The 22,057-nt window shown below is 45.3% G+C and overlaps 1 protein-coding gene across 1 annotated transcript in view; it reads left to right on the top strand.

The window, feature by feature from the left end:
- NSUN2 (NOP2/Sun RNA methyltransferase 2) overlaps nt 1-22,057 on the top strand; it is a 561,061-nt gene that overhangs the window by 106,705 nt on the left and 432,299 nt on the right. The window contains exons 8-9 of the mRNA XM_086965280.1: nt 1,422-1,496; nt 11,911-12,041. Of these exons, the coding sequence (XP_086821406.1) occupies nt 1,422-1,496; nt 11,911-12,041 (206 nt within the window). The remainder of the gene's footprint in view (nt 1-1,421; nt 1,497-11,910; nt 12,042-22,057) is intronic.

The following is a 22,057-nucleotide window of genomic DNA, read 5'->3' as shown; positions in this document are numbered from 1 at the left end:
TCCTGGAGGACGTTATGTCTCTTGATCACAGGAAGAAAATCCCCTGGTTAGAATATGTTCGACTAGCATTTGAAAAACTAGGTCACCCAGGATTATTTAATTTGCCATCTTCTATCAGGGTTGAGGATATCAAATGGGTCAAAAAACATTTCATGGAGAATGTAAGGCTGGCTCGGGAGGAGCTTGAGCTGACAAAAACTTCAGTTAGAGCGCACTACATGCTGTTATCCTCCCCATCCCTAGAGCCCTATCTTACCTTTGTGACTAAACCCTTACATAGATACCTCCTAATTAAATTCAGATTTAATCAAATTCCCTATGTGCTGGGCTGCTTCCAGCAATGGAGCACGCCGGAATTAGGAGCCCCATGTAAATGTGACGATTTTTCCACTCAAGACCCGCTGCATTTTATGATGTTTTGTAGTACTTTTAGAGAGCCAAGAATTAAATATTTAGTACCTGTTTTAAAAGAAGCCGGTTTTATTCAAGTCAGGCCTGCCCTGTTATACTTACAGTCCTTGAGTAATATTTTCATTACATATTCTGTGGCTAGCTTCTCAGTTGCAGCATTCAGAATCCAGTCAAGGCTCAACAAGGGCAATGCTGTAACATGAATGTTGATGTATATGTTTTGCTATTTATGATTGCTTAATGTGCCGCAAAATCTGATGATCTGTATGTATTCTTTTAATCTGTATATATTATTGTGTTTTTATCGGCTTTTATGATTTTGATCAAATCGAATAAAGTGTATTTTGAACCTTTGACAGCAGTTTTAGAATTGTTCACTTATTCTTTTCCTTGCGGAGCTTAATCTTTAGGATTCTTGCTATGCATGCAGAGCCTTTCTTTTAGGTTTTGTGATTGTCCTGAAAGAGAAAATTCTATTGTAGCTGCCTTCATCTCGGCACGAAGTTGATAAATCTTTGGAGACTTCTCTTGGAGATCTAGAGCAATTTGTTGTTTCTGGGCTAAGTATTTAGTCGGTACGGCTAATTAGCACTTATGTTTTATGCCTGCCAATGCTGTTGGAAACCAGTGTGATAACTAATTATCACCTTGTGTGCAGTAGTAAATACCAGACTTACTCTAGGAGTTGTAAAAGGTTAGAAATTCAGATAAAGTATGGCACAGTGAATAGCCCACAATAAACTATTTAGAGCCTGGATTTCGAGTGAGCATTTTACTTCTGCGTTGAACCAGGCAGATAAAACTTGTTAAGTATTTGTTTTGTCTGTTGCTTTGTTGAGGGCAAATAAGATAATCGAACTTTCCTCCTTTTTGGTGTTGCAGTGTTCTCCATGAAGGTAGGATAAATGGGCAGAGGGGAGGAACAAAAATAATTTTGTATGTGTCTTTTGCACATGATGCTAAAATTGTACTGGTTAAAAGCTATTGTGGCTTCCTTTCTTGTTTTGTAGTGGGGATGGCACCATGAGGAAAAATATTGATGTCTGGAAGAAGTGGACTACACTTAACAGCTTACAGCTCCACGGGTGAGTTATCAGACTTCACAAACCTGTACAGTTTGCCAGATAGCTTTAACAAATATTATGCACCTCCTATTTTATTGTAATTGTAAAGTGAATGTAGTGCAGCCTCAATGCATTTTTGTAACCTAGCCCTGAAATATTATGTTCCTGATACACCGATGCCAGAGGCGGATGGATGAGGGGGTATATGCTCTCTATACACAGTTTACTAAATGGAAGAGCCCATATGCTTTAAAGATGGTCATTCAGCTAACCTTATAAAATATATTTTACTGTTCTCGATCTCCAGTCTGCATTATCTTTTTGTATTCAGTAGTGAGTAATCGTTTTGGGTGATGCATAAGTGGTGCGTTTGGTGAATATCTCTAATCCAGCTCTTTGGTGCAGTTTCCCCATGCTTTTGATGTATTTTCTACCAAATTTATCCCTACCCGAGGGCTTGGTGCAATTTGATAGATCATGGCTTGCTGAAGTATGGGGGGTCAACATTGTCCTTTTCAACCTATGGGTCTGTGAGCCATGTCATTGGGTGGTACCGGTGATACGCATACTGTGCCTGCAATCAAAGGAAATACAGTTCAAAGTCTGATGCTGCAAAGACCACCTGATTGCATTGGAGCATCAGGACCGCCCGTTAACTTTGGACTCATACCCTTTCATGCTACTGTTATCATTAACAAGTGTAGTTTGAGGAATGGGGCTCATTGTATTGATATGTTGTTGGAAAGATACACTATCCTGGCAGACCAATAATTTTCGTTAGTGCCCTTTGTATCTCCAATGACCGGGGAAGAGTAATTATCATTTTACCTGTGTCTCCAGTTTAGAGATTAGCCCTCTACTGTTATCTCACATTATTCAGTCTTTCTCTCTAGTGTTCATTACACCTAGGTATTTAACTTAATCTTCTTACCATTTGAGTTTGTATTTAAAAGGTATTACCACCGAAGGTGGGTGAGAGGGGAAAATCACTGACTTGGCCCAGTTAATGTGTAGCCCCGATAAATAACTAAATCTTATATACTCCCTAATGAGAGATTTAAGGTGTTCTTGTGAGTCTCTTATGTAGATGACTGTATTGACTGTATGTGAGCTTGTGCACTGTAAAGTTGAGTGTGCAGGGCACATAGCATTAATGCAGATTGCAAGCTAAAGTTTCCAGCACTATCTCAAATAGGATTCCCTGTGTAGTCCTGCACGTTGTGTATTTGGTCAGATGTCTTGACATTTACTTGTACCTGTGCCACGGGCTGGAGTATAGTAGGTTTATTCAATTTACAAAAGCAGCTGGCATTCCAATCCCCTTTATGGTTTAAATCTTTTATTGAGTTCCAGAGCATAGAAAAACAAATGGTCACATTTCCCCATCAGATACGATAGTGCGAAGTCGTGTGGCACAAACCCCGGGCGTAAAGTAGTAATTATACTGACAATGTTGTAAGGGTGGGGCCGTGCAGCGGGGAAACCAAGACCTAAACCCCCCCCCCCCCCCCCCTCCTTGTCCACAAAACAAAAGAATAGGTAAATGGAGATCACCGCTTCACTACGATGAGGTCGTAGGTCAGACATCGGCCCTTGGTTTGCGCCTGCGCGGCTGGGCTTTAGGTTCCATGAGTGCAGTGTCAGCGAGGCGTAGCAGGCACAGATAGCGTGGGCAGCTCAATTCCCTAAACTCACCCTTGAGCAGAGTCAAAAATGGCCGCCAGAGCTCTGCAAAGTCCTCTCCCCTCCCCTCCTTCGCTAGTGTCAGTTTCTCCATCCCCAGTATCATCCACAGCCTGTGGAGCCAGCCAGTGTATGGAGGAGGTTGCGTTGTCCTCCAGTGCGCCACAATGTTCTGGACGGCTGCCCCCAGCGCAATTGCTATGAGTCTCCCTCTCCTGGACTTCAAGGGGTACATCAAGGCGTTAGGGAGACCGATCAGAACATAAGCGGGGAATCTGGGAAGTTGGGTGTCCAAATGGGAGTCTACTTTATCTAGGTTCGAATTCCAGTAGGGTCGTAGGCGGTCACAGCTCCACAGTACATGCTCTAGAGTGCCCAGTTCCCCGCATCCCCTCCAGCAGCGATCACTAATGTGGGGGTCCCATCGGTGTAGGCGATCCAGTGTGTGATACCAGTAGGTGGCTACTTTGGTCAGGGTTTCGGTGAGGCCTGTTTGGTAGGCGTAAAGCCTGGCTCTATGGTATATGCCTTCCCATTCTTTGCGCGTGAGTTATATACCTAGATCTCTCTCCCACCTGGCCTGCCCTGCGTTGTAAGTGTGTATGTTGGTGAGGAGGGGGTGTTGGTACAGGTCGGAAATCAATTTCTTGTCTGAGGTGCGTGTCATTAGCCGGCTGTAAGGCCCATTGTCGGACCTGCAGATAGGGCAGACTGTCAGTTTCTGGTATGCCGTAGTCCGCCTTCACCTTCTGAAATGGCATTTAGATCGAACGGGTCTCCCAGAGCTTTACATGGCGAACGTCTCCAAGCGACAAACGCCCTGGGGTCCAGACCCGGTGAGAACTCTGGATTATCAAAAAGCGGGGTAATCGGGGAAGGGAACGAGGTAATATCGTGCGTGACCGCTACTTTGTCCCATACGTCTAATACGGTGCTCGTGATCTGTGAGGCGTAGAGATTGGGAGGCCTATGGCATCGTGGTAGAAACGGAATCCCCTGAAGGGGCCTGCCCGCTACGGCTTGGTCCTGGAAGAGCCAGAGCCTGCCTGACTCCAGCTGGTGCCACTCCACGAGGGTGCGGAGTTGTGTCACCCGATAGTATAAGGCGAGATCAGGTACTCCCACCCCGCCATGCGCAGGGGGAAGTATTGCAATCACATGCTTAAAGCGTGGACGGCGACTGTTTACCAATTCCCTTAAGTGTTGTAATCCGATTTCCACTCAAGTGAGTCGAATGCCTTTATGGCAGCCAGGAGTACCATCACCGCTGTAAGCCTGGGCCCCAATTTATGCATTGGGGCGATGAGTGTGTGTTATTTGATGTGGATCTATCTGGTACACAGAAGGCCTGCTCAGGCCTGACCAAGTCCAGGAGCATGGGAAGGATCCCAGTGACTATAGCTAGTGTTTTAGCTTCACTGTATATAAGCAATAGCAATCTGTAAATTTGCATAGTGTTGGCTCTTTACCAGTTTTTAGATTATGAGAAGTAGTGCCCCTCATGGTTTAGGGCAGCAGACGCTTGCTTCTTGGTACACAGTCAGTAAATGCGGGACTAAAAGTGCTGTGCATTCCGTGTCCAACTCCCCGGGCAGCCAATTGGGACCAGGAACTTAGCTACTTCGCAGCCCTTTTAATTGCTTCAAAGATCTTTCACAGTGACTGGTTGTTCCACAAATGCCCTAAGCCCGCCTACTGACTAGTGTGATCTCCTCAAGGTATTCCGTGAGCTTTGTTTCGGTGGCCTGCATTTTAGAGGAGTATAAATCATTGTAGTAGGAAGTGCATGCCTATGTGATCCCTTCAGCCTTGTGACAAATCTGCCCTTCCCTGATCGCCACAGCAATATCACCAGAGGTCCGTTGTTGGATGTTCGTGTCAGCCAGAGTTTTGTCTAACCTTTCATCCTTCCCATATTTATGGGTCATCATTGCTGTACCCAGGTGTTTGACGTCTCCCTCTGCTGTTTAATTGCTTGCAGGCATTAATAGTAAAATCACTGAATCTAAATTGGGATATAGGGAAATATAGTACTTTTCTAGTTCACTGATTTCTATTTTCAGGTCAGCCACCCTCTTACACATGCTTTTCAATATGCAACGCTTGCTTTTCAGTATGCCACGCATGCTTGGTGATAGAAGTTTCCCTGAGCACAACTTTGAATGCTTTCCAATATTGTGCCGAAATACTCCTCAATTATCTCCCTAATGTTGATGCAAAAGGTAACACCAGTAGGTGTCCCTGTTTGAGTCTCTATGTGAATTTTGTACTGGCTGCCATGGGCCATTTCATTGTCCTTCTCACAGGATCATGGTCTGAGAGTGTTTTGGACATATTTTCTGTTAAGTGGACCCAGCACATTCATTGCTTCTAGACAGCCGTAATCCACCCCATCTTGTGTTCTGAGGATATGTATGTGCCCTCCCTCATTTTAGTTCTTTCCCTCCAAAAATCTACCAGTTCATGTACCATCAACAGGCCCTGCAGTACTGAGGACAATGGATGATCTTGATTACCCTGTCTACTCCCCATTCCCCCTGCGCCTCAGATCTATCTAGGGTATACTTGAGTACAGTATTAAAGCCTCCCACTCCCCTGCAGCGCTCTGCTCCAAAGATTTTGGTGCAAGTATGGGTCATCTACGTTAGGTCCCTATGCATTGATTATTGTGACCTGTATTCGACATGGCAAGCACTGCACCACCACAAACCTGGCTTTGTCTTTCGCTATCCTGGCGAGGGGAGCAAATGGATCCCCCCCCCCTTTTTTTTAAGGAATAATAAACCCTCTTCCCCAGACATAGCTAGAGTATTATGCTGAAAACGTGTGTGCTGCCCAACTGTTAGCAATTGGTTGACTTCATCTTTGCAACAGATTGCATCTCTTGTAGCACAGCATTCTCAGCTTTCTGCCTAGCATGGTAAGCTAGGATTTGGCGTGCGTTGCACTGATTTTTAAGCTCCTGATGCTCCAAATCATAAAGCACAGTGGGCCTGATTCACAAAGGACCTCTGCACTTGTGGAGGAGGCCCTGTAGTCGTGGCGGGGGTGTGGGGCACTTGTGGCGGAACCTCCGTACTGCAGTTTCTCATTGTGGATGTCTCGCCATGAGTGCAGGGGGCCTTTTTGAATATGCCCCAGTGTCTTTAAACTAATTTGGTACTCTTACTCAGAACTGCAGTGTCGCCATAGGTATCTCCTACTTATACATTTTCAGTATGTGGCAGCAGAACTCAGTCCTGTATATTGATGTGGGCGGCACCCTAACTACAATTTCTAACTTTTTGCCTCTCCCTCCTACACTGACTTCCCAATCAGGTCAGTGGCACAACGTCCTACACTGACTTCCCAATCAGGTCAGTGGCACAACGTTCCCCCCACCCCTGCCTCAGTCTGTTAATAGTCATCCATTTCATCATTGCTCCCATACAACTAACATAATAGACTTGGGGGGGATATTTCCCTATGGACACATTTTGAGTCTTGAGCTTAATCCTATGCTTGTCCGCAGAGGTGGTCAGAGGGAAATCATAATTTGTGGAATCCATGCATCTATACTAGACATGTGGTTGCAGTGAGCTTACACACATGAAGCTTGCTCCGGGTTGAGTATGTTCTTTGCATTGGCCATTGTTGCTTTATCATGCTCATAAGTCTGTCATGTCTGAAACCCAAACACCATGCTCTTTTGGTAGGATGGTGTTGAGAAGGCTGTGTGTTCTCTCCATAGTGCAGCTGGCCTCTTGAGTTTTTCACGATGTGCCATTCTATCACTCAGTGTCACTCATTGGCTCACCCGCAGTCACAGGATCTTTTCTTCGCAGTCTGTCATTGGGAGTACTTTTTGTTTTGTTGTGCTGTCATAGCTTGTTGTGGCCCATAAGTGTCTTAATTTCAAGATTTATTCTTAGGCATTCTGGGTAAAACATCTGATTTTACACGCCCGTTTGTTGTCTGACTTTATGGGGCTATATTCCTGCCTAGCCTCCTGGACCTCCAGTGTAAAGTCTGGGTATATGGCTTTTTGGTCCCCTAAGTGTACAGCCAAAACACTGGATCGCGGTCCTGAAAGTACGTCAGACCTGCAGTGATTGGACGGGCAAACATCCTTGGCATGTATCTGGGTGGCAATGATCGATGTGCTTATTCTTTTGTGAATTGGCAAGAGAAGGGGTACGCTCCAAGCATTGCCACCATCATATCCTCAAAGTAGTTCAAGCCGACCTGTTTTGTTTGACTCCAGCACCCTCAAGATGCGACAATGGCTTCTCCTCGACCTAGCCTCCACGTTTTCGTTCTTGTGCATGATTGATTGCTCGGAAGACGTGTTCCGTATCCAAGAGTTTTTCCTGTTAGATTGGGCTCTGTCTTCATAGAAGATATTGGCTGTTTTGCTTTGGTCAGACCTTTTTATGTATATATGCTTTGGAGTTCATGAGGTCACCCATGCTGGTGAAGAAATCTATTTTGGTCTATTAATGTGAGGCTGTCCGGTCTTGTTCTAAACCGTGATTTACCTCTGAATCTTCCTTGCATTGACCCACATACGGTCTATTTCTAGTGGGTACCATGATCGTGGTCTGCCATCCTATCCCCTTGCCGGTCTGAAATGTCAGCCTTGCTTATTTGTTACCCTTGCCTATGCTTATTATGAATGTTTGTCCACTTATTTCTCTGCCTTGTTTATCATTGTCAAGGTTAAGTCTCTGTTCTCTTGTTTGGCCCAATGTAGATTTCAAAGCTTCTGTCATTTTGAATAGCTTTTTCAAACTTTTAATTCAGGTTGAATGAATGAATACTCATTTCTATAGCGCGTGGTTACCCAGGGGCATCCCAGCGCTTTCAGTGAAACAATTCATCATCCGAGAGATTAAAGAAATAGGAAGGTTTTTAACATTTTTCTAAACCTAAGGTGGTTCTCTTCCATCCGAATAGGGTCCGGCAGGTTGTTCCAAAGTTTAGCTGCTTGGACAGAAAAACGTCTGCCGCCCATACGGGTTCTCCTTATTCGTGTGACTGCCAGAAAGTTCTTACTACTAGATCTCAGGGTCCTATTGGTTTGGTAGGGGCAGAACAGCGGTTGAATTAGACCAGGACCTGTATTGGTCAAGGCTTTATGAACAGTAGTCATAGCCTTAAATTCGATCCTCTGTTGTATTGGTAACCAGTGGAGTTGTCGGAGTGCTGGTCTGGCGGACGTTCTACGTGGTATCTTTAGGAGCATCCGGGCAGCACAATTCTGTACCGTCTGAAGGACCCTGAGTGTCCCTAGTAGTGCTCCCAAGTATACTGCATTAGCGTAGTCCAGGCGTGTTGGAATCAGGGCCTGGACTAATATCCGCCTTGCTTCGAACGGAAGCAATTCAATGATTTTTCTAAAAGATCTCAAGGCAAAACAGGTCGCTGCAACCTTCTGCGCTTGTGCCAAAAGTTGAGAGCTGGATCTAACCAAACCTCTAAACTTCTGATTTTCTTTTTGGGAGAAGGGGGGTGACCCAAGGTGGTAAGCCACCGTCCGTCTACCGTGGATGGAGCATCATGCCCCAACATCATGATCTCCGTCTTTGTTCCGTTGAGTTTCAGGAAAGAGGCATCCATCCACTCACGAACCTTGCTAAGGCAAGATGAAAGTTTATCATAAGATGACATCTGATCAGAAAGGGGGATGATGAGCTGCGTATCGTCAGCATTCGTCACTAGTTGCACTCCCCAGGGTAACACCACCTCAGCCAAAGGCCTCATATAGATATTAAATAATGTAGGGCTGAGGGATGAACCCTGGGGAACGCCACAGTGAAGATGCGCAGGAGGAGAAGAGATGTCATCCTCAAACACAGAGAAAGTGCGGTCAGAGAGGAAGGATTGCAGCCATTTCAGCGCGGTCCCAGTGACACCCACATCACCCATCCATTGAATCAGAATAGAGTGATTAACGGTGTCAAAGGCCGCGCTGAGGTCTAATAATAATATGGCTGCACAACTACCCTCATCTACAATCCTTCTTGCTTCCTCAATGACTCCCACCAGAGCCGTTTCGGTTCCTTGTTTGCATCTGAAACCGGTTTGGGTTGAATGCAGTAAATTCTGGGTTTCTAGATGGGTGGAAAGCAGAGAATTGACATACTTTTCAGTCAGTTTACTAATTGTGGGCAGCAAAGAGATAGGGCGGTAGTTAGCCCAATCGTCAGGATTGAGGTTGGGCTTTTTCAGTAATGCTTTGACTCTTGCATGTTTCCAGTGGAGGGGGACTACCCCAGCTGCGAGTGAGGTATTGATCACCTCCTTAATCACCGGGGCCACAGCATCGGAGACCAGGTTGAGCATGGTGGGGGGTGCTACATCAACTGGTGAACCTGATTTCAGGTTGCGCAGAAGTGATTGAACCTCAGGGCAGTCGAGAGGGGGAAATGTCTCAAGAAGGTTCATCTCCAGACTAGGGGGTGATACTGATATCCGTGGTGTATCATGGAAAGTGGAATAGATGTCTGGTATTTTTGATGTAAAGAAATTAGCTAGTTCCCTACAGCGAGTATGTGCAAGACTGGGATCAGCAGTGGGAATAGGTGGGGTGACTAAGGACTTGAATATTTTAAAGATTTCCCTAGAAGAGCTAGAGGCAGAGGTGATTTTTTCCTGGTAATAGTTGGATTGAGTGGATTTAATCCGTTTTTTTATAGTTGCGAAGAGCAGTCCTATAGATATCCTTACTAGTTTCTTGATAGTCTTTTCTCCAGGGTCTCTCCTTCTGTTTACAGAGTTGTTTAAGAGTTCTAAGCTCTGGGGTATACCAGGCTTTTTTATTTGCTCCGATACGATGGGAAAGCTCAACCTTGGGTAGGGTCTGATCCAGTGAGTCCTCAAGCCAACGATTATAACAGTCGTTAGCATCTGAGGGGTCATTGCTGATTTCTGGTCAAGTTTCTAAAAGGTTGAGTGTCCATTTCTCAGTTACTAGTTTAGACCAGGGACGTCTGTTTTTTTTTACAAAGCAAGCCTGGCCTGCCTGTTCCTGGTGGGTAAGAGAGAAGGACAGTAGCGTATGATCGGACCAAGGAATTGGAGTAGAGTTTATAAACTCAAGCACACTTAGATTGGTGTAACAATGATCCAGGGTGTGTCCTGCTTTGTGCGTGGGGCCATAGATAATTTGTTTAAGTTGGGCAGTATTTAATGCTGTCAACAAATTCTGACAGATAGAGGTATCTGATTTGTCTAACTGAATGTTGAAGTCTCCCAGCACCGTAAAATTGGGGGTATTGCAGGATAAGTTAATGACTGAACTTAACAGATCTTCGCAGAACTGTCCAGTCGGTCCTGGGGGTTTGTAGACCAAAAGGCCCGAAAGCGAGCGTGTAGGGGAAAGGGTGATAGAGAACATCATACACTCTGCCCCCGGGATGAGGACTTTCTCTATTCTACAGTTTGTAGATTTTTTATGTGCTATGGCGATCCCTCCTCCTCGTCCATCCATCCGATCCTGCCTTACCATGACATAGTTCAAGGGGAGGGCCCGAACAACATCAGAGTCGGAGCCATCGTTGGTCCACGTTTCTGTGAGGAAAAGAACCTCAATATCTGAGTCCTCCAGTAACATGGAGATTTCTAGGGCATGTTTAGGTAAGGATCGGCAGTTCAGGAGAGCTAGTAAGATAGGGGGTTCCTCATGGGTCCCTATATCTGGGTTAAAGTGGTAGTGGCATCCCGAGCATAACTCATGGTCCTTATAGGTGTTTAGCAGAATACAGGTCGGTCTGACCTTACCTCTTATAGACAGGAGTTGGTTTCTGTCGTATGAAATCAAGGGACTCTTGTCAGGTAAAGAGACAGTGGGACTGGGCCCAGCGTGGCCCGGACGGGCCCAGACGGGCTTGCCTTTGGCGCGCCTTTGCGTGGGCGAGATCCTCCGTTCATTTATGACGAAGCAAGGGCGGGAAAGGGGCCTATCATCTGGTGCGGGGCTCGTGATTCCCTCACCTAAGATGGCGTTTCCTCTGCTTTTCCACCGCCCCAGAACAGAAAATCGTTCTGGGCGGGTACAGGGGTTCGAGGCTAGTGGGTGCCAAAAGACCACTTGTAACACCATTTGTAACGTGTTAGAATCTCCCTGCATCAGCTGGTTTCATTGTCATTGTTACTGATTTGGTTGTGACTAATGATTTCAATGGAAATATGGAAGTGCAGGTAGTCACTGACCCGGAATCTGTTTTGTCTCTAAGAAGTGCTGGTACTCTTCCACAGAAAGAATTGTTCACGTGTAGAGAAGTGCTGGGACCTTTTTCAGTGCATGGCTGTACCTGACCATTTAAATCACAGGTTGTGACTGGTATTGATCTTCCATTTGTAGGTAGACCTGATTATGGGAGTCTTCTTTACGACAACTGACGTGCTGATTCTCTAATGAGAGGCCCTCTTCTAAATGGCATCATTGTGATGATTTTGTGACCCCCCCCAGGTTTATTTTCTCGTCACCCGGCACCCAAAAATGTGAAATCCAAAAGGATGAGCACTTTAACATGACTGAATATATTTTTCATGCATTAAAGCCCTCGGTCCATTGTTTGTAGTATTCCTGTTGCCCCATTGTCTTAACATAAATATTCTGAATTAAAAGTGGTACATTAAGGTGTCCTAGTGAGAAAGAATATTCAAAAAGCATGCTCTTTTGCAGTCCTAAGTAATCCTTTCAGTGACTCATCGCAGGATTCGATTTAGTGAATGGTGTTCACCATCTTTCAACTAATATCTTCTCCAGTTTACAGCTGAGGATTGCCACCCGTGGTGTTGAGCAGTTAGCAGAAGGAGGCAGAATGGTGTACTCCACATGCTCTCTTAACCCTGTTGAAAATGAAGCAGTCATTGCTTCTTTGCTGGAGAAAAGTGAAGGTGAGTGTTTTATTTCCATGTTTTCTTGCTTCAAAGCGTGTTATGGCTCTTACAAAGTTTTTAAATACTGCTCTCTTGAGAATGTATTTAGGAATGATAATAAGGCATGAATGGGGTAACGGAGTTAAGTGGCTTTGGACTGTACAACATGGAGAAAATCACGTAAAAGAAAAATACTTTTATCAGTTTAGTGGATTTTGGTTAGTTTTTTTATTTATTTTTTATTGCCATTTTCAAGACCTTAGATGTCAACAATTAATAAAACTTAGACCATTGCCCAACAACATCCTTCATCCAAATATGTAATTTACATTAAACTTCATGTGTACATTCATTGTGGTATAGTTAATACATACAATTAGTCAACTTGGTGCGATTTCAGGTAGTCAACCAAAAATGTCCAATAATCTCTTGGTCGTGAGCCCGCAGGTAATTCCTCCTCCTAAGTCAGCAAGGTATCTTTACAGTACGCTAGGTCTTGAAGCCACTGTTTAACCTTCGGAACTTTTCTTCCACTCCAACATAGTGAGACACGCCTTTTAGCCAGTAGCAATGCAACTGCACAAAATGTTTTCTTAGTGGCGCGTACATTAGGCACCAGGCCCAACAAACATACACGCACAGTGCATTCTATGTTCACTTCAACCATAGCACTCAGCATCTGAGACACCTTTACCCAATATTCCGCTTTTTCAGAGCAACCCCATGCCAGGTGTATAAAAGCTGCCATTTCAGCCCTGCCACGCTGACATCTTGAATCTGATCTTGGGCCATATTTATGGAAGCCTCGCTGGTGTGTAATAGGCCTGGTGGAGATATTTATAATGTATCATAAAGGGTTTCCTTTGGGCGTTAATAAACTTGTTAACGAACAAGTGCTTGTCCATCCTACCACTGTCAGTGGATCAGCTAAGCAATCATTCCATTTCTTTAGTGCATTTTGTGTATTTCCCGCTATATCCTCTTGTAATTTAGCATATAGTTTAGATACTATGTGCTTGGCTGTGGGAGTGGTGATCAGTAGCTGTAATGAGGATAGTTGTTGTGGTTCTGCAGGGTAAGACGTATATAATTTCTTTATTGCACCCTGTGGTCTGATACGTGAATTTAAATAGCAGTGTTTGGTTGTTTATATAAGAGAGATCGTCAAGTGGCTTGAATTGGCCATTATGGTTAAGATCGCCCATGGTATCTATACCAACTTGCTTGAGCAAATTCATACCCACCTTTTCTTGGGTCACTGATCGTTCTGGGTGGTAATGTAATGGCAATGCAGCAGCATACAATGGAAATTGGTTTGCTTTTCGCCCCATCGTTCGCCAAGCGTTATTCGTTGTGTCTATGGTGTTTGTCTCGTTTGTGTAAGGGGGGTTGTTGGTGCGTGATCTCTGTTAGCGGTATTGGTAGTGCATGTCCTTCATCGATTGCAACATATGTAAGGTACGGTACCTCGTGGTACCAAAAATGTGCGTATTGCGCTTGCGCACATAAGTAGTAGAGCAAAAAATCTGGCACTTTGAAACAGCCCTGCAAATAAGGTAATGTGAATGCGTGCATTTCAATCCGGGCCTGTTTACCCTCCCATACCAACTTAAGAACCATGGCATTGATCCTACGAAACACCACCATTAGGGGCTTGATTGGAATGTTATTAAAAAGGTACAGAAATTTAGGTAGGATGACTATTTTTACAATGGCCAAATGATCAGCTAACGACAATGGCAAACAAATCCATCTTTTAATTTAGTCTTCCAACGCACAAATCGCTCTACCGTAATTGGTGCGGATAACTATTCCCCGGTCACGATGATACCAGACTCCTAAATATTTCACTAGTTCCGATTGCCACTCCAATGGATAATCTATAGAGTGTGGAACTGTATAATCTGTCAGTGGTATGATTAGGGACTTGGACCAATTTATTTTAAGTCCCGACTGCTGTCCAAATTTAATATACTTCCTCAGTAGAGGATTTAAGTGTTGCGTGGGATAACAGACGTATAGCATCATATCATCTGCATATAACGATATATGTAGTGGCCTCTGTGGGAATTGAAGCGCTGAATAGTGGTGTCTTTGTCTTATTTCACTAGCTAAGTATTATGGCAAATAGTAGAGGGGACAGAGGACATCCATGTCGTGTCCCTCTAGTAATGTGCAGTGTTCAGATATATATTTATACATTTTTATCCGTGCTGTCGGAGCAGTGTATAGCGTTTGTATCCATTGAAAAAACAAAGGGGGGAATCCCATGTGGCGTAACACCGTGTGTAGGTATAGCCATTCTATGGAATTAAATGCTTTAGCCGCATCTAATAATACCGCAGCAGCTTTAGTATTAGGGATTAAATAAAGTGACAGCCCAAAAAGAGCTCTAGTAATGGTCTCGGGCCTCTTCTGGGGCAATAAACCTGCGCATGTCTCAATGGATAAACTAATCAGAGGCTGGTGTGATGGCGTTATAGCCTTCCCAGATATTCAGCTATACTACTGGGCAGCCCATCTGTAAATAATTAATCAGTGGTTACATACACCTCAAACGGAACCAGCGTTCCAGGCTGATGGGTATGAACTGGGTGAAGCAGGAGTTCTTTCCGCATTTTATGATAAGCAAGGCTCCTCCTCACTCTTGGGAATGACAGCACATACAGTCAGTATCTGGTATGCGGCACAGACCCGCCTGAAATGCAAAGATACTATTACTCAAATGACCCCCCTGTGGTCAGCGCGGCAATTGGGTAAACTTCGCAATAGCAAAGGATTTGGGGCTTGGGGCCTAATAGGCATCTCCTCAGTGGGAGACATATGGAGGAGAGGTGGGGTAGTGACTTTTGAACAGCTACAGACCCAATACGACTTGGCACCAGATGAGAAATTTCGATACATACAGATCAAGCATGCCCTGGAATCGGTCCTACCATCAGGAACAGAGGTGCCTGAGGCCACTCCTCTAGAGAACAGATTGCTTACTGAACATATGCCCAAGAAGGCGACATCATTTACTTATCAAAAATTGGTCAACAACCCAGCGGATCCAACACTAAAATTGAAGCTCAAATGGTCCGCTGATGTGGGGGACTTCGACGAGGTGGACTGGCAGACAGCATTGTCCACCCCACGAGAAGTGGCGATACCCACTAGACTACGACTGGTACAGTTAAAAATATTACATTGCGTATACTACTTGAGGGTCACACTTCACAACATAGGGAGGGCAGCACATTCCCTTTGCCTTAGGGGTTGTGAAGAGGTGGGAACATTCTTTCACACTATATGGCAATGCCCCAAGATCGCAGGGTACTGGATTAAAATCATGCGTACAATATCCCAGGTGGTCGAAGTATCAGTTATCCCGGAGCCCAGATGCTGCCTCCTGAATCTGTGGCAACCGAAAGATCTAACCCACCCTGCTCAGGACTGGGTGACGCTGAGTCTAATGTATGCTAAGCGCAATATAGCTAGATGTTGGGGGTCGGAGGGGATACCAACGCTAAAAGATTGGTGTATGGTCCTGGACGCAGCAATGATGGCATAGAGGGTGGTTTATCTGCACCGTGGATGCCCCCGGAAATGGGAAAAAATTGTGGGGGCCTGGAATAAATAGAGGTTATTTGTGTGAACCACCTGCATTGGAAAGGGGAAGTGAGTCTGAGTAAATACTGGATGGGCGGGATGGACCCTGATGTACCAATGAGGACATGTTCCCTGCTGCTGCTTCTAATGAGAGAAATATTGTCGCTAAGGTTTATTGCAAGCTATCATACCCAATGTCTGTACCCTATGATAGCCATATGCCCTGTATTATTTTCAATAAAAACATAAAAAAAAGAAAAAAGAGTTCTAGTATTTTGCACTCTAGATCGTGATGGGATGAACCCTGATTGGTCCTGTAGTATCAGGTTGGACATCAGCGGTTGTAAACGTGTAGTCAGCAGTTTAGCTAGTATTTTTGTATCTACGTTTATTAAGGATAGGGGTCTATAGGAATCACAATATTCAGGATCTTTGTGTGGTTTTAAAAGGGCAATTATCATGGGCATCCCCGTACATCTCTACCAGGTAGGGTGCTATCTGATCTACAAACGACTTATTGAATTCGCACGTGAAGCCGTCTGGGCCTGGTGCTTTGCCATTTGGCAATGATTTAATGACTTCAGTGACTTGCTCAACAGTGACGGGCAATGAAAGGTATTCTCTCTGCGCATCCGATAACCACGCTATTGATACATCAGCTAGATATTCCATGATTTCCTCCGGGGTGTCAGTCGGTTGTGCAGTATATAAGTCACCATACGTGTTCATGAGTTCTCTCAGTATACCCTGCATATCGTGTTGCAAGACCCCTCTGGTGTCCCTGACCGCCCTGATCGTTTGTGGTGCATGCCCTTCACATATTTTTGCTGCCAGTTTTTGTCCTGGTCTGCCTGCCTCCCCATAAGAACGCGCCACCTGCCGTTGTGCCACATATTTTTAGTTCATCGTCTGCATATGTTTGGTATTCCGTTAGGACAGTTCTAATTTCCCTTAATATTTTTGTGTCCTGCGTACATTCATATTACTGCTCTAGTGTGGGCATTCTATCTTCTCGTATGGTGAGTTGTCATCGTATATCTTTGAGAATGCCACTGTTAGTGCTTATGCAGACTCCCCTAATTGTTGGTTTGAAAGCTTCCCATAGCAGGCCCGGATCTTCAGTAGCGGGGCATTTAGTTCAAAATATTCAGTGATAGCTTGGCTAATGGCATCAGTGAATAGGGTGTCCAATAGTGCCTTTGCATTAAACCCCCAGCTGTAAGGTGGCGGCACATACTGTGGTATGAGTTAAGGCATCACCGGATTATGATCAGATAATGAACAAGGGAGGTGGTTAACTGACTCTGTCCATATCGCTATATCATCAGTGCCCAGCCAGTAATCTATACGTGACCAGCGTTTGTGTGCTGCTGATGCGTGTGTGGCCTCTCTGCGCTCTGGATGTCTGGTTCTCCAAATATCAGTAAGTTGCATGTCAGCCATAATATCTTTCAATTTACCTAGGGCCCGTTTATGAGGTTTGAGTGACTAAACAGATGTATCCTGGACGTCATTTAGTGCTATATTAAAATCCCCACCCCAAATTAGCGGGATGTCTTGTAAATCTTTAAGTTTGAGCCATAGTTTGTGATAGAAATCGGGATCATCTATATTTGGCCCGTATGTATTTAGTAGTGCAAGTTTCTGCCCCTGAGGACTCCTGTTATCAGTACATATTGCCCCTCTGCATCAGTGATGGCGTTGTTTATACTGAAATGCAGCCCTTTCCTGATCAAAATGAGTACCCCCCTGGAGTAGGAGGAATAGGTGGAGCAATGGATTGATGCCGCCCATCTACGCCCGATACTATGAGTTGCATGTGGGGCAATGTGTGTTTCCTGTAGAAGTGCAACGTCTATCCTCAGCCTGTCGAAATATGCAAAAATTTGACAAATCTTTTTTAGATTACTTAAACCCCCTAATGTTCCAGGTTAAGAAATTTAAATAGGTTGTAACTAGTCAGTGGCCGACATTAGTAGACATTAGCTATCAAATGTAATGTGCCAGTTTTAACATGCACAGCTTGTGTAATTTCCGGAGAAGAAGTAAAAGCAGTACATATAGCAGTATTACATGGGATTTCAGCGATGTTTCTCAAGTGCAATGGCCTAAAACATAAAACCTGACATCGTCCCCCCACCCCCTCCCACTTCAGAATCCCAATTATGCCAAAGACCTATCCCTACAAAATCCAACAATAGAACCAAACTTCTGACTGGGTGCACCCGCTTGGGGGGTCCACCTGGTACACACATTTGCATCCAACATAGTGAATGTGGCCAGGTATACATTGGTTATGCAGACTAAACATGGTCTAACTTCAATGACTGATAACAGGAGCAGTAATGTGTCATATTCCGTATACATAATACAGACTAATACATTTGTTCATAGATCCCCCCTCAAAGGAATCGGCAATTAGTTACGTGCAATTTGAACTTGAGGCCAGACAACCATACTCGACCCCCTGCACTATACTCCTATAACATACAAATTATGGTGTCCTGTAGGATAATCACACTTCTTCGCTATTACCTGTACTAAACACCCCTCGCAATTTGAGAACAGCTTGTGCATTATTGTGTAAGAAGTCTGATGCAAAGCGTCCCTTATCACGTGTAGTAGACATTATCATTTGCAACTTTTAGTGATAGGCGCTAGACCTGAGCCATAACATCCGGTGCAGTTCAATGTAGCGTACATTGGTCTGCAGAGAGTGACCGCACTGGCCACGTGGAGTGAGACTTCAACTGACAACAATTTATTCGGCCGGCCCTGGCATTTGTGAGTGTCAGTAAAGTACTTTGGACACAATATGTTACCCATCCACCTTACCAGACTCCAAGTTCTTGGTCCTGATGTCTCCTACCCGATCAGCAAATGTTCAGTCCGAGTCCTGGAACTGGTCATCGCGTTTCTGTTCTCTGCGTCTCCGGGTCAGCGTCTTTAAGAAATCCTGCGCTACCTTTGGTGTTTGTAGTATTGTGGTGTGTCCTTCATGTGTCACTTTCAGGCGGGCCGGGTAGAGCATAGCGTATTCTATTCCCATTTCACATAGCTTCTTCTTATCCGGGTTGTATTCTTTGCGTGCACTTTGAACCTTTACCGTGAAGTCTGAGTAGAATTCCAGTGCATTGTCTTGATAATTTGTCTCCTTTCGCACGAGTCAACCTAAGGATAGTGTCGCGATCTCTGTAATTGAGAATACGGGCGACGATAGGTCGTGGTATTGCACCTGGTTTCGGCCTCGGAGCTAGAGATCCATGCGCGCGTTCGACTATTAGGACTGTCGAAGTGCTCGGCGCTAAATACGTTGCGAATCATGTCCTCCACGTAGGTTTGCATTTTTCCTCTGTTGGTAGACTCTGGTACGCACGTAATTCGGATGATATTGCGGCGAGATCTCGCTTCCAAGTCCTCCCCTTTATTCTTGATAACATCCAAGAGTTTCTCCATTTCCTAGCACTTATGAGTAGTAGTATGAGATTCATCTTCCACTGCAGTGATCCTGGTTTCGGCCTCGACGAGCCATTCTCTATGCTTGTCCAGTTTGGCCGCCATGTTGTCAACCCGTTGTGTGATGGTGTCTAGTTTCCCATTGATGTCTTGCAAGCTCTGTTGTATGGCCTTTAGCACGTGTTCCATTGCATTGGTCACCATCGTTTCATTGTCCAATTCAGTGTCCGAATGTGCAGTCGCGCCTCTGGCGTTCTGTTTCGCCTCAAACTGCAGCTTCGATTGTTGTTTTTCCGGCTTCCCCATTATTACGCAGTTACACCAGCCCAGAGGGAAAGCAGCAATGAACCCCTCAGAGTGGTTGAGCCGCCGTGTATTGCTCTGCAAAGTTAGTAAGTATGTTCGCTGCACACCGGAAATAGTTAATCAAAACTTGCGGCTGTCTGTTGGTGGGGTTGGCAGTATCACAGCAATGAGGCACAAGAATACGAGTAGTCTTTGACACCAGACGGGTCACCCAAAGGAGGGCCCTTTCGCAGGTCCACAGCGCGGCTGAAAGGGGTCGCTGAACCACTGAAGCACGATGTGAAGAAACTCATTCATGGATACTGATTTAGAAGCCACTCAGACAGCTTGGTACATATCTTGTATTGCCCACCAAAGACATTCAAAGCATAATAGTTAGGGTGCATAACTTGAGGGGGGTTCCCTTTGATAAACTGCTGCAGGGGTGCTAGGCAATGCGCGCCATACCTCAACACAAAGTCAGTTATTTGCGCTGTGTTTTCACATCTCCGCACACCTCAGTTTGCGCGCAACGGTTGGGCTACTCGCAACGCCATTTGAAGTCGCAGCTTGGCATACGGGTGTAATGTTGTCGACGGCCGTACATCCACAAAGCAGATTTAAACAATGTCTAATTGCAGGGCAATATGCAGGGTGCGTCGTCGCTGGATATCTAACACCTAGTAGTCCACCCTGTAACATTAATGGATGCCGCCGCCAGTGCAAGCAGCCATTTTGCGCCAATTACTCTCAGCCCACATTTCTAATTTGTGCACAGTATTCCACGGTACCTCCGATGCTGTCTGGCTGCCCAAACGGTGCAGCGCCACACGTTCTATTCGTCCAGCGATGTGGCACACATTACCCGCAGCACTCCAGCTCGCATTCCCGTACCTCAACCGCACACGGCAGAGTCCGTATCAGTGCCCTGCCATTTTGATCTTGCCGCGGTACGACCAGCGCTCTGCCTTCGGCGTACAGTATAGGGCTGCCCCTTCGATGTTCCTGCCTCAAATGTCGCACATTTCAATGCCGAATCCTTCCGGTGTCCATATCAATCAGCATTAGGTGATCTAGAGTCCTCTAGATGTCAACTTTTGTACACATTACGGACCTGGCAGGCGGAGCTGTCTCAGGAGGCAGCCATTCCGCAGTGCGCCCTCTAGCGCCCCCATCGGATTTTGGTTAGTTTCTGGTGGAGCAACATTTATTTCTAATAAAGTTTATATTTTGCAAATGGTATGGAAAAATACAATGGACACTGGTCACGGAGAAAGATAAGGAGATGAAAACTTCTTATACTCTATGGGATCCGGAAGTCTTTGGTAGATTTTTTTTTTATTACTCAGTTTTTGTTCTTTCTTGTTTGTGTTTTAATCTATAACTTGGAGTGAGAACTGAAGACTGACTTGGGTTTTTTGCAGAATCAGAGTGCTTATGGGCAAAGAGGCAGACATGGATGGGCTCTGAGACCAGCCATAAATAATTCTCTTCCCATGTTTATATCTTGATTTTGCACGTTGCATAAGCTAGGGCTAACAATTAATAGTCTCTACTACTTTCAAGAGGCTATTCTGTCAATCTGCTACGCACATCTAATCAAGTAAATGATCAACATGGGAAAAAGTGGAATTCGACAAACAGAGGACTTTTCTACAGTTCCATCAGAAATATATTTTTTGTGCAAGCACTGCAGGGGCTTCAGACTATGATTATTTGCGAGAAAGTGCCCTCTTTCTTTCTGCATGATTGCCCCTACTATTTGCTGAATTGCTCATGTGCTTTGTCTGAGTGTGCCCTGAGCTCCTTCTAATCTGGTACCCAGGGCCTATGTTCTTTCCCTAAAACTTCGTTGAAGCCTAAACCCAATTAGCTTCTCTGGCCACAGGTCAGCCCCTGGTAAATGGTACCACAGGTACCCAAGGCACTGTGACCAGAGAAGGCCTCTAAGGGCTGCAGCACTTATTGGGCCAACCTTCGAGGTCCTGTACCCTGACACTCACACTGCCTTTGCAGGCTGTGTGTCTGGGTGCAGAACAAAGTGAAGAGTCGACATGGCACACAGGAATGCCATTAAGAGTATATGGTGCTGGGAGTTTGTCATTACGAACTCCACAGCATCATAATGACTACACTGAAAATTGAGAAGTTTGGTATCAAACTTCTGGATACATTAAACCCATACTGATGGCAGTGTGGGATGTAATGAAACATGCACACAAAGGGCATCCTAGAGATGCCCCCTGAAAACTAACCTACCACTAGTGTCCAGGCAAAGTGGCTGCTTTCAGCTGCCACCACCAGACATGTTTCTGGACCCCTGGGTCGAGAGCCTCCTGCTCTCTGGGGACTGAAACAATGCACATTCTGCGACGAAGTGCCAAGCCTCCTCCCCCAGGATGGGCAGGCGTCACGAAGGGGAAGCTTCAAAGACTTGCCTCCTTTGGGAGCTTTTCCAGGCTACTTGCTGCTCTCAGCATCTGGTCCCCACTGGTTCCGACCCCCACTTTATACGGGAGAACTGCCGGTAAAAACAAGTGAGGAAGAGGTGTGCCCACCTCTGCCAACTCCACCCCTCATGTGGGGGAGGCGAGGTGAAGCACAACTCTCAGTCCACTCCATCTCGAAGATGGGGTGTTAGAAAGTGCCCTCTTTCTTGCATGGTATGCCCCCACTTTCTGCTGAATTGCTTATGTGCTTTG

This window comes from Lissotriton vulgaris, chromosome 4_1 (assembly GCF_964263255.1).
Source record: "Lissotriton vulgaris chromosome 4_1, aLisVul1.2, whole genome shotgun sequence".
Lineage (NCBI taxonomy): Eukaryota > Metazoa > Chordata > Amphibia > Caudata > Salamandridae > Lissotriton > Lissotriton vulgaris.
The sequence above is the reverse complement of the archived record's forward strand: the minus strand, read 5'-3'. Positions and strand labels throughout refer to the sequence as shown.